General features: G+C 37.2%; 1 protein-coding gene across 1 annotated transcript in view; it reads left to right on the forward strand.

Moving 5' to 3' along the window:
- Positions 1 to 613: 613 nt before the first annotated feature.
- Positions 614 to 13,646, forward strand: part of NSF (N-ethylmaleimide-sensitive factor) — a 131,540-nt gene continuing 118,507 nt past the window's right edge. Inside the window, exons 1-4 of the mRNA XM_010832395.1 lie at positions 614 to 719; positions 2,669 to 2,768; positions 5,338 to 5,377; positions 12,921 to 13,087. Coding sequence (XP_010830697.1) covers positions 637 to 719; positions 2,669 to 2,768; positions 5,338 to 5,377; positions 12,921 to 13,087 — 390 coding nt within the window. The 5' untranslated portion in view covers positions 614 to 636. The remainder of the gene's footprint in view (positions 720 to 2,668; positions 2,769 to 5,337; positions 5,378 to 12,920; positions 13,088 to 13,646) is intronic.

Here is a 13,646-nt window from a genome sequence, read left to right on the forward strand (position 1 = left end):
TGGGAGATACTTGGAAGATACCTTTTATTAGTCTATAGGAAATATGGTTCATACTACTTGGAATCTCTTATGAAGAAATGCTTTTTCATGATACACTTTATCAAATTTATATCATCGCATTTTTATCAGTCAGAATCTTTTATTTTTTGAAGAAATGGAAAACCCAACCCAAGTAAGCTTGAAGGAAAGGGGATTTATTGACTCAGCCAACTTTCAGAACTGGTCTCCAGGGCTTTAACTTCTTTGTCATGTCTGAGTTTCAAGGTATCTGTCTTTCTCACCTTTGCTTTCTCTGGGATAGTTTTATTCTTTCAGAGCAGAAAGTCCTTCTTCATGTGGTAGTGATATAAGGGAGAGTACCTTCTCGCACCTGTCTATGTAAAATCCTATGGATGGATTAGGACTCTGATGATGGCCTGTGTGCTGTGATTGGCAGGCCCACAGGAGCGCATGGAATGGGAAAGGAACAGTTTCTGAAAGGCAGGATTTGCTATTACCACAGAGGAAGGGGTGCCAGGAGTCAAAAACATTGTGTTTATTACAAGTAATGGGAAATAGAGAACAGGAAGGCATAACATATTCTTTAAGGATATAAAAGGTGATTTAATTTTGTTTTCCTAATCATTCTTATAGAGTATGCAAGCTGCAAGATGTCCTACAGATGAATTATCTTTAACTAACTGCGCAGTTGTGAATGAAAAGGATTTCCAGTCTGGCCAGTGAGTATCTGACTTCATTTTCTTCTTACCTGCAAAGTGGTATTTTAGAAACTTGTCAAGAGTCATTTTTTTTTTTTTTTTGGAAACCTTGGAGTGTAAGTTTTTAAATTCCTCTTGCTGAATTGGAAAATGGAAGAGATGAAAAAGAGTTGTATATTTACTGCATCAAATTTTGGTAAATATGGTGTTTTCTAAGTCATGCATAATTTTTTATATGTAACTTTATTTTTCCATTGGTTTTCTTAGCAGAGCTAAGCATACTGGTTATATGACTCATTATATAGCGTAGTCATTAGGTTTTTGGCTCTGGAGCAGATGGTCTGCATTTGGATCCTGGCTCTGCCTATTACAAACTGGGTGACTGTGGGTAGGTTATTTACCCTGACTGTGCCTCAGTGTGTCGACCTGTACAATGGGGATGACGACACCATCTTCCTCAGGGTATGTGTGAATATTGAGTTACACAAATAAATCACTTAGAACAGTGCCTACCACATTAGTAGGTCCTTAACAAATATTAGCTGTTTGATCATTGTTACTCTGACAACCCAAGAGACAAGAAAATTGGAAGATGATCAACTGTAGAATCTTAACAAGCATTTTTCATGGTTATTTAAAAACAATACGCATATTTATTTTTTAATTGAAAGTTAATTGCTTTTCAGAATTTTGTTATTTTCTGTCATACAACATGATTCATTGTCATTTATTTCAGTTCATTCACATCACCCACTGCCCAAACTTCTAAATACCATGCTACCAAGTTCAGTGCCATCCACAGTGCTTCTAAGGTTGGTAGAAATAAGGACATGAAGGGGCAGTACCAGAAGGCAGGCTAGGGAAATGAGGAAGGAAGTGGGATTTTAGCTGAGCCTTTTTCTGTTTTTAAAACTATCTTCGAAATACGTGAGTCTCACAGAATTAGAATTGCTGTTTGTGGTTTTTGTCCTCAGAGTAGAGGGCTACATTACGTGATAGTATTACCATTCTTTCCAGTCCTAAAAGTTCTGTGATGCAAAACTTTCTACATATAAACTGGACTATATGTTATATATAATCAGTGTGAGAATTTGCTTATGGAATTCTTTTACATGTCAAGTGTTTACTACACATGATGGGGTTACTTAAAATATAGTGGCTATAAGGAACTTGTGTCCTACTGACAAAATGATATGTATAGAAATGTTAGCCATTAATATTTTTTAAAATTATAGTATTCTAATAAAAAAAGATAGTGTTGCTGTAACAAGAGTTTGAAGCTTCTGTCTCCTACACAGTCTTCTGAATTTCTTGGTATAGGAGATTTATCATAAGATAACTATATTTCATCTGTTTACTTGCTGTGTTTACTTCTGAGCAGGGTGAATTAGAACAAAATGCTTTGAAATAGTAAATATTGATATCTATATGAAAGCTGATATATTTCATGAAAATTTTTCATTTTTACCACCTTTTAAATTTTATAGGCTGTTATTCTTTCAACCTGTTGTGGAAATCTGCAAAGAGATTTAAGGAATAGTCCTAAAAACTTTTTTTGGACTGCCATATCCATGGCTCTTCTATCTCTGGTTCTTGTTCCTTTAGTCTAGTTAGTGTGTGAAATAATTCTCAGGAGAGGAAATTCATCTAATTTTTACTTAGCATCAAGTAAATCAGTGCCTTCAATTTTATGTAAACTGGAAATGTAATGAGGTTTATGTTTTGAACGGCATGTACTCTCTTGAACTTGGTCTTGATTCTGCTTGATGTCTGTTTGGCCCAAGGTGGTCCTTACACCTAGAAAACATTGTGAATTGCTGACAATTTGTGGTCCTATTTCTTCAGGACTCATATAATGCCATGCTTTCACTCGGTCCTCATCAAGCATCATCTGTTGGAAATGAGCATATTAGAGTTGATGTTCTTTATTTCCTTTGACATGGAGTGTTGACTGTGTTTCTGTCTTGTAGGCACGTGATTGTGAGGACCTCCCCCAACCACAGGTACACATTTACACTGAGGACACACCCATCTGTGGTTCCAGGGAGCATTGCATTCAGCTTACCTCAGGTAACTAGGAAGTGAATTTATTCTCCTCTAATCTTGAAAGTTGTAGAAGAATCAATTCATTTAAAGCAAGCTGTATCACCCTGTAGTGGTATTGATTCATATTGATGAAAACGATCTAGGTGTTATATAAGGAATTTAAAGATACGTTCTTAATTGCCAATTTTTACCGTATCTGTATTTTATTGCCTTGATTTTTTCCCCTAATTAAAAAAAATAATTCTGCAGTGATATCAGTTAGCTATCAGTGTCAAGTTATTTTAATGTTAGCTCTCAGGGTAATAGAGAATATATAAAAATAGCACTTACATCTAAAATTGACGTCTAATAATAGCGTTTTTAAATACAATGATGTTAGACTAAAGAACATGATATGAGTAGGGCTTCCCTGATGGCTCAGTGATAAAGAATCTGCCTTCAGTGCAGGAGACACAGGAGCATATGGGTTCGATCCCTGAGTCAGGAAGATCCCCTGGAGAAGGAAATGGGAACCCACGCCAGTATTCTTGCCTGGAGAATCCCATGGACAGAGGAGCCTGACTGGCTACATTCCAAACAGTCAAGTCGAACATGCCTGAGTGACTAAGCACAGTTGTTATATCAAATTACAGCCTAACTTGCTGGGCTTCCATAATAAGTGGAAGGATTATGATTAAATTTATAGCTGTTGGTAGAGTCTGTGGAGGAGAAATTGCCTAACACTCTTGCAGGCACATAATATGTAATATTGGAGCATCGGAAGTACTAGTCTGTGTCCTTTCCTCCCTTGTCATCTTATTCAGGCTGCTGATCCTTAGTCCTAAACAGTGCAAATGCAACCCATACCTCCTGTACTATGCCAGTTGATTGCTGCCCTCCCACCTCTGGAGGTTTAGGGAAAGAGATCAAAAGGAGAATTAACTCCTTAAGGAACTGTTAAAGATCTCTTGAATTCCTCACATGTTATGGGAAATCTTCATTTGCTATTCCCTTTCCCCCTTTTGAATGCCTCTGCAGTATCAGGACTGCTTTTTGCATTTGTTTATATAGATCAAAGGTTTGGAATGTTCTAGAGCTTACCAGCTTTCTCAGAGCTAAATTTGGGACTCAGCTGGCCAGAAATGGGATTTCTAACCATTTTTCCTTGTCTGTCTGCTTTAAAAAAATTTTCCCCAACATTTACTACAAACCAAGTACTACTCTTAAGTGCTTTTGCATGTGTTCCCTCATTGAATTCTGTCAACAACCCCAGATGATGGATAGTATTCTTATCATCCTTGAGGCTATCTCTGGGTGTAGAGCCTAAATGTGGCTGCTTTGTGACCCCAAATCTGGGCTCAACCAGTGTGCCTCTGCGTTTCCGGTTGGCCGAAAGTGGAATGGAGTATGACAGAAGAGAAAAGTGAAGGGTGGAGAGGAAGTGAGAAAGCTGGGAGGGAGAGCACTTGTTGCATGTATTCAAAACGCAGCATCTTCTTAACCCCTCACCACCACAAAGTTCACGAAGTTCAGATGAGTAGACAAACTTGTTTTTCAGCCAAAGATTATTTTTCTCACTGTTCTTTGAAGTGTTGTCAGGAAGTACTCGTTTTGAATCTATATCAAGCCAGTCCTGAATTCCTGCCTGAACACAATCTGTCCTGCCTCTGTATATTCTTGCCATTGTAACCAGTCGGTACCTAGGGAGAAGCTAAAAGCCTTGTCACAAATGCCTGACGCTTCTTTGGCTAGTACACAAAGAGTAGTCATGACCATCTAATGATTTGAATCCCTGCTTGGTTTCATTATTGTCTATCTGATGAGTTCTGATTTATTTTTCATGAATTGAATATCTTTCTTTTTGTGCTACTGTATCAAACAGTATAACTGTCCACAGTACATTTAGAATCTGAAATGTCTGATACTCCGAAGGCCTTCAGGAGCGTTAAAATATTATGCAAAGGAGCATCCTACTCAGTGGTGCCGGCTTTACTGTAAAAAGGCAAACTTTCTACATTTTGAGGACAGATATTCAGGTATAAATAAACTCTAGCATATGTTTGCTAGGGTGGCTGTAACAAAGTACCACAAACTAGGTGGCTTAAAATAACAGAAATTTATTCTCCCACAGTTCTGGAGGCAGAAGTCTGAAATCAAGGTGTCAGCAGGGCCGTGTTCTCTCTGAAGGCACTAGGGAAAAATCTGTTCCATGCTTAGCTTCTGGTGTAGCAGACAGTCTTTGATGTTCATTGACTGGTGGCTGTGTCACTTCAGTCCCTGCCTTCACTGTCCCATGACTTTTTCCCCATTTGACTGTGTCTCTCTTTTCTTATAAGGAAGCCATATTGGCTTAGAGTCTATCTTAATTCATTGTGACCTCATCTTACCTTGATATCATCTGCAGAGACCCTGTTTCCAAATGCTGTCACATTCATTGGAGCTGGGGGCTAAGGCTTTAATGTATCTTTTTTGTGGGACACGGTTCAACACTTAACAGCCATGGTTTAGTCTTGGAATGTGTACATGAAATTCACAGAAATCCTGTTTTCCTCGTTTCTCTAATTTTGATGTGGTATTAAGTGTCTTTTTTTCCCCCCTCTCTTTTGTTTTACAGCGAAAATGGGCTGGACTTTCTATTGGACAAGAAATAGAAGGTAGGTATATTTTTTAGCTATCTGAGGTAGAATCTCTTTACAATTTTCTCATAGAGATCTGTGCAGCTTTCTTTTCATCCATGTTACAGTTAGGTGTATGAGAATGGAAAGTAAGTAGTTAGTTACTCTGTCTACTTGTTATATGTCTGGGTATTCCTGGGAAAGGAACAGCCACATATTCATAGCTCACAGAAAAAGTACAAGGTAAATTTTTGCACAAATTACCTTTAAGAGCACTGTGTAAAAGTGCTGAGACAGAACAGGAGTGGAGGAATTGATTGGAGACTGGATAATTAGCCAGAGAAATCTTTCTAGCACTGGAGTTTTGAGCATGATTATGAAGTAGGAGAAAAGCATGACATGATAGTGACAAGGAACAAAGGCTCTTCAGATGAGAAATAAAACAAAAGGCACTGGGATGGGAGCAAGCAAATTATAGGCATCGCTCATAAGTGATGGTTGAAAGGTTTTGCCTGAATGGGTTGTATTAAGTGATGAGAGGTGGAGTACGCAGTTAGTGGGCGGCCTGGAAATACATACTGAAATTTTTGGATTTTACACAAACACACTTAGAAGTCTTGAATAAGCCCATCAAAATCCTACCTTTAGAAAAGAGTTCTAATGTCATTGTGGAGTATATAGCAAGGAGTGGGAAGAATACAGGAGTGAAGGACAATTGCTGGGAGGTTATTTGACTTGCCTGGAATTAAGCTGAATAGGACTTTGTGAAATTATGGCTATGGAAAAAATTTTTTAAAGTTGAAATTATGTTAAAGAGGAATAATTGGTATTACATGGTGATTCCATTTTACTGTATACTGAGATGTATTTTCTAATGTCTTTGTTTAAAAAGATAAATCAGGTTTAGGGTAAGGAGAAGAAAGGGTGGCAGTACTTAAGAAAACTGTGGACTTTTAAAATGTGTTATAAAGTCATCATAGTTCATTAGGGAAGGATATGGAAAGCAATTTATGACTTAAGGGAAAAAAAAAAAGACTAAGCCACTTGTGGTTTATAAACCAAAGAGCTAAGTGAAAACTGGTATTGTTTCTTAGTCATTGTGGCAAAGTTGGGGAAATGAAGTGTGAAGTGTTTTTTAAGACCTAAAAAAATTCATATTATGGAAAGGTTACAAAAACAATACAGAGATATCTTCTAAAAGATACCATTTGACTCTAATCTATACAATAGTTAATCTTTATATTCTGCCTTCCACTTTCTCCTCTCATTTTGTAATTAATTGCTTCCTTTTTTTTTCAAGTTTTAAGTCTTTTTTTTTTTTAGTGGAAGAAGCAACTTTTTAAAAGTTGAGATATAATTGACATATTACATTATATTAGTTTCAAGTATACATGACTGCTAAGTCACTTCAGTCCTGTCCGACTCCATGCAACCCTATGGACTGTAGCCTGCCAGACTCCTCTGTCCATGGGGATTCTCCAGGCAAGAATACTGGAGTGGGTTGCCCTGCCCCCCTCTAGGGGATCTTCCAGATCCAGGGATCAAACCCTCGTCTCTTGTGTCTCCTGCACTGGCAGTCAGGTTCTTTACCACTAGCACCACCCTGATGCTGGGAAAGATTGAAGGCAGGAGGAGAAGGGGACGACAGAGGATGAGATGGTTGGATGGCATCACCGACTTGATGGACATGAGTTTGAGCAAGCTCTAGGAGTTGGTGAAGGACAGGGAAGCCTGGCGTGCTGCAGTCCATGGGGTTACAAAGAGTCGGACACAACTGAGCGACTGAACTGAACCATCTGACATAATGATTTGATATTTATATACATTGTGAAATGCTTACCACAATAAATCTAGTTAACATCTGTCACAAGATTTTTTTTCTTGTGATAACAACTCATAAGGTCTACTCTATTAGCAACATTCAAGTGTGCGATACAGTATTACTATAGTCACCATGATGTACATGTTGGTTCATTTCTTTCTATGGTATTTATACACTGTGCTGTGCTGTGCTCAGTTGCTTCAGTCATGTTCAACTCTTTGCAACCTCATGGACTGTAGCCCACCAGGCTCCTCTGCCCATGGGGATTCACTAGGCAAGAATACTGGAGTGGGTTGCCATGCCTTCTTCCAGGATTTACATGCTATTCTTCCACAAATGACCCCATATTTGTTTTAGTCTCAGTTCTACAATAAATCTCTTAAATGATCATGATCAGTCCTTTTGCCAGTTTCTACTTGGTTGGATAAAACCTGTCCTCTAGTAGATTCTTCCAGGAAGTATATATGTGTATAGTGTTTCCTAAGTTCTTGGATATTCAAACTTTTTTCTTTTATATCTTTGATGCCTTTAAGGGAAACTTAGTTGGATATAAAATTTTTGGCTTTTCTTTCCTTGAATTTCTTGAAAATACTGTATCACATTGCCTTATTTTGTATCAAACTGTTGAGAAATCTGATGCCAGTCTTATTTTCTTACCTTTATAAATAATTTGATTTTTTTGCCTGGGAGCCCTGAGGGGTTTTCTGTCTTTAAATTCAAATATCCTTATTAGAATATTGCTTGGAATTGGCCATTCTGGGTCAACAACTCAGCTATACATTAATGTGTAGATTTAAATTTTGTCTATTTCCAAAAGATTTTCTTAGGTTTTGGTTTAAAATATTAGTTCTGACTGAATTGTTTTGATTTTCTTCTCCAGGGCTCTAATTATATATGTATTTTAGGCCTTATCTCTCTTATATCTCAGCTGCTTTCTCTCTATTCTTTGTAAATGCTTTATTTTTATTATCTTAGTTGTTTTCTTGTCTTCATTCACTGCCTCTTATTAAATATTAACTTGAATCTATTCTTCCATGGACACTTTGTAATATATTATTCACTTCTGAGTAATTTTGTTTTTCCTCGATTTCTTTCCTGTGTTTGATAAATTCATTGCATTTCTTTTATTAATATTTGTCTGTTTCTGTTCTTAGTTTTTAATCTTCTGACTTTAGGTGTTTTGTTATATGTCTAAGTACTTGTTTGAGGATACTTAATTTAGTTTAAAATGTTATGTATATTTTCTATTTCATAATTGATCTTTTAGAGAAGACAGCTGAAATGCTGCAATACTTTGTTATTTGTTATGTTTTCTTTACAGAAACTTTGTGGAATTATTATTTTTTTTGTTTCATATGATTTTGTAGGCAAAATTATTAGTGCAAGAGCATTCTTTCCTGTTAGTGTAGAGAAGGGCAGTTTCTTTAATAATGGTGAGGTGGGGTAGGTAGAAAGGTTGGTTGGTATAGCTTATTTCTGTTTGGTTTCTGTGTGATCCCTAATTTTCCTCTCTTCCTGTCTTCTTTCCTTTATTGCCATGTCTTGAAGGGCACCACCCTTTCTATTTCTGTCTGATTCTTCCCAGTGATTCTTTGATGTTACTACTTCCAGTTCTACTTACTTTCAGGTCCCTTCTGGGTACCTAGTGTCTTGGATTACCAAGTCCCAAACCTGTGTATAGTGTTTTGGCTTTTGCTATTACACTTTCTCTTTTGAGGGGTGATTTTTGTTTGTATTTTCCCTATGTACAGCTTTCCCTTCTATTTTTCCACAGTGGGAGCTCTGTCTGATCTTGTTACATATTTCTCTATTTTCAAGTAATTTGAGTTTTGTGATATTCTGTGTCTCTTAGTAATGCTGACGGTGTGGACTGTGCGTAGCATTATTTGTTCTCCTCGCGGTTCCCACAGAGTTTTAGGAGGATGTGTGGGAATGTTCAGATTCACATTCAGATCCTCTGGATCCAAGCTTTTGGAGATATTCAAAGATACATTTACTTTAAACTGGTTGAAAGAAAGCAATTACTTAAAGCAGTTGCCTGGAACACATTATGAGCCTAGTCTGTAGTCAAGATGCCTGAGAAGAGAAGTTGGTAAAGTGGAAGGAGAGAGTATCCTCTTTCTCATTTAGGAACTTGGCAACTTACTGTTTGTTTGTTTGTTTTTTCTGAATCAGAAGGAACTTAAATATTGGGATTGTCTTTATTTGGTCTTTTCTTTGTAGAAGTAGGATTAAAGATAAAATTTTTCGCCTAGGGGTGAAAATAAAGGAAATTAGATAAGATAACTCGTAGTGAATGTTGGAGAATTAGTGCTTTCTAAACTTGCCTCACAGAAACACCTGGGGAGTTCTGGTTTTTTTTGTTTTTTTTTTAAAGATTCTCAGGCCCCTCCCTTGGGGAGTCTAATTCATGAATCTGTGTTTTTAACAATCACCCTTAAGTAGTTGTTATCAGTCACATTTTGGGGAACATTGACATAAGTGATTCCCTTAACTGTCACCTCCTCACTTGAAAGCATAGCGTGAATTTCAGCTGAGACAGTGCAGGAGTTCGGCACCAAAGGGAAGTAGGTCAGTGCCTGAAGCCAGGGTTCCCTGTTTGTGGACACTGTCAGAGATAAAAATGAACACTTGTTAAATCTAATGAGAAGACCAATGTGTATGAGGCTTAGGTTTCTAATTTTCTTAAACTTACTTTTCTAAATATGAATGTTCTTAAGTTTTAATGCAGATAAATTCTGTTGTGAAAAAGAAAATTCAAGATGAAATGAAAAAATGTGTTTTGTGGCCTTAAATTGTGTTTAAAGCATTCTCCTGCTACCAGAAATGCTTACCTTGAATGTAAAATCAGTTCTTTAAAAAGGCAAATCAAACAGACCTAATTGGCAGAATTATAAAACTTAAGCGTTCAGATGGGACTAAGGTGGAGTAAGCTTGAGGTAAGGAAGGGTTTGGGGGCCTGATTGTTGTCATGATGTAGCATAAAAGTACAAAGCTTTTTCAGTGTAAGTAGCTGCTGCTGCTGCTAAGTCGCTTCAGTCATGTCAAACTCTGTGCAACCCCATAGACAGCAGTCCACCAGGCTCCTCCATCCTTGGGATTCTCCAGGCAAGAACACTGGAGTGGGTTGCCATTTCCGTCTCCAATGCATGAAAATGGAAAGTGAAAGTGAAGTTGCTCAGTTGTGTCCGACTCTTAGCGACCCCATGGACTGCAGCCTACCAGGCTCCTCCTCCCATGGGATTTTCCAGGCAAGAAAACGAGTGGGTTGCCATTGTCTTCTCCGAGTGTAAGTAGAGGTGTAGACAAAGAGAGAATAGGAAGTTTGGTATGAAGGGGAGTGTTTATTCAAAGATTCTAAAACAGGAGTTCTGTCTGTAAGCAGAATTTTTTAGTCAGGTCAGTGATTTTAGTTCTCAGACTAAATCTTCTACAAGAATCATTTAGTTTTCTCTCTGGAAGTACCATGTTTTAAGTATTGCAGACTGATGTTCATTCAGTTAACACGTTTTTTTGAACCTGTCTTTGTAATGCCTGTTCAAAGCACTGGCTGTAATTTTTTGTTTATAAATTAATCTTTGATGTTAAATTACTATTGGTCATAAAATAAACATTCTTAACCTTTTGGCCCTTTGCTCCTTGTTGAAACCCTCAGGGCATCTGTCCCTTTGGGGGCTGATGATGGCGCTGACCATGGTGCTGCCTGTGAAACTGTCCATGGTACTGCCGTAGCATTTGAAATTGTAACAACTTAGTCTTTTCTGTTTAGGAACATTGACCTTAAATTAAGATGCATTTGAAAACTATAGTCGGTATTGATGATATTTTAATAACGTATTCAAATTTCTTGGTATAAGAATGGTTCAAACACCTGTACATATCCATGCATATATGTATACACACACATGGTGATGCCATGAAATTGTTTTGGAGTCTTTAATGCACAAAATTGTGTTATACTGTGCAGCCCTTTCTGAATTATACTTTTTTCACTCAATATTATGTTTTAATGGACCATTCATCTTTATTAAATATTTATCAGATTTTAATTTTAAGTGCTACACATTATTCTACATTATGACTATGCCACATTTTATTCATCATTTCCTGACTGATAAGCATTTTTAAAATGTTTGACTATTAGAAATAATGCTGCAATGAACCTCCCTGTAACTTTCTTTTTAGACACATGTTTAAGAGTCTTCTGGGGACAGACCCCTGGAAATGAGATTGTTGATTAACTTATTTATTTTCCATTAATAATTCATCCTATAAATATTTCTTATGGAGAAACAACTAAGCTCTCTTATGAAAATCACTCAGAATGTAATCTGTACTTCCTAGGAAGGACACAAAAATAACACAACATGCAGAAGTGGAGGCCAGAGAGTATTCTGAAACTCTCAGCTGAGATTTGAGCTTATATTTGATCTTCAGCAAATTTTCCAACCCTCCATCCTGGCTTTCTTTGTTATTTTGCTTTTGAAAACATATATCAAATATGTGTGTCCCCTTTATGATGGCAGACCAAAATACAAAAATATGATTAATCAAGCAATTTCATTCAAAGGATTTACAAAAAATCCTTGTACGTAACTCAATACTAGACTCAGCTAGTCTGTAAAAAATAAGTTGAGAACAGAAATTGGGCATGAAAGGACCATAAAGGTTTATCTAGCCCAGTCTTATTTTATAGGTGTGACAAATCAAGGCACGGAAAGTTTTTTACATTCGTCCATTTACTAATAGATTGAAACGCAGTTTCCAGAGTCCCTTTGTTTTGCCTCTTTTGTTACTAGTATGGAAAGTATAGGTGTTTTGCTGCTGTTGTTTCATTTAAACAGTTCGTGAATATATTAAGCATCCTGCTAACACCATTGTTTGTTTGCTGTGCTCGGTCATGTCTGACTCTTTGCGACCCCATGGACTGTAGCCCACCAGGCTTCTCTGTCCTTGAAATTTCCCAGGCAAAAATGCTGGAGTGAGTTGCCATTTTCTCCTCCTTGGGATTTTCTCAGCCTAGGGATTGAACCCACATCTCTGGCATCTTCTGCATTAGCAGGCAGATTCTTTACCACTGAGTCACCTGGGAAGCCCACAGACGCTGTTAATACAAAAATGAGCTAAAGGTCTGGTCTTTGTCCTGTTATGCATGTAGAACTTACTGAGGTTCCCTGAAATCATAGGTGCTCAGTAAATATTTCTGTAGTATTAAAAAAAGAAATGTCAAAGTCTTGAGTTGCTCTGGAGGAAACCCCTCTAGGAAACATTTTTTTCTCAAAGGTTTTTTTGGTTTTGTTTTGGTTTTTGTTTTGGTCCTACACTATTAATTTGCTAAAGCAAGAGTCCACACACCTCTGACCTTAGCTCTTTCTTGTGTCAAGCAAAAGTCTTGTTTGGAAACAGCATGGTATGCCATCTCCACCAGGATTTCCCATTCTGTCACTTCATCCTCTGCCTAATGAGAAGGAGGAAGAAGGGGACAGCTGTAATTTCCCCAGAACAGTCAGGTGAGGGGTAAAAGTACAGGAGATTGCTGTTTAGTATGTTCCAATTAAGTCAGGGGGAAGAACATCTCTAGTGGTTATTATTGTGTTTAAAAAATATCGGTGCCTTATGTATTCCTCCAATGAACGTCATGAAAAATCCCTCTTTGGTCATGTTCTAATTCATTTATGTGAAACTTTTAGTTACTTGAAGCACAGCAAGGATTTGGTGTCTCTGTGATTAAAAAAAAATACTCCTTTGTTTCCTCCCTAGTGTCCTTATATACCTTTGACAAAGCCAAGCAGTGTATTGGCACGATGACCATCGAGATTGATTTCCTGCAGAAAAAAAGTATCGACTCCAACCCGTATGATACTGACAAGATGGCCGCAGAATTTATTCAGCAGTTCAACAACCAGGCATTCTCAGTGGGTCAACAGGTAGTTTTAAACTTTCTTTCATTTAGAGACATTCTAATCTCTGTACTTGTCCAAAATTAATTGTTTTTTAAAAGCTGAGAGGAGCTTTGCATATGAATAGCTATATCTAAGGTGAGTGATAAAAAGTGAGGGAAATATATTTGCTGAACCTCTAGCAGACTGTTTAGAAAAATTATAAATTAGGTTACAGTGTCATGTATAAGGACAGAAGCTTTTCTTTCTGTAAATTTGGGAACACTGTAGACATGTATTTCAAATTTCTTTTCTTGTCATGGGACATTTGTCTGGGGATGTCTTTCTGTTTTCCTGATGTATTTCTGTAGAAAAGTAATTCTTAACTTTTTTGGTTATGAGCTTCTTTGAGAATCTTAAGAAAATTACATGTAACTATATATTCAGTTTTTTATGGAGCTTTTGAAGCCCAGATTTTCTCTTCTTAAAAATAATATTGCTTATAAAGAAGATGAGGGTCATATATACAATGGAATATTACTGAGCCATAAAAAAGTGAAATAATGCCATTTGTAGCAACAATGATGAACCTGGAGATTATCATGCT

The sequence above is a fragment of the Bison bison genome, unplaced genomic scaffold, assembly GCF_000754665.1.
Source record: "Bison bison bison isolate TAMUID 2011002044 unplaced genomic scaffold, Bison_UMD1.0 scf7180017861046, whole genome shotgun sequence".
In the NCBI taxonomy this organism is placed as follows: Eukaryota; Metazoa; Chordata; class Mammalia; order Artiodactyla; family Bovidae; genus Bison; species Bison bison.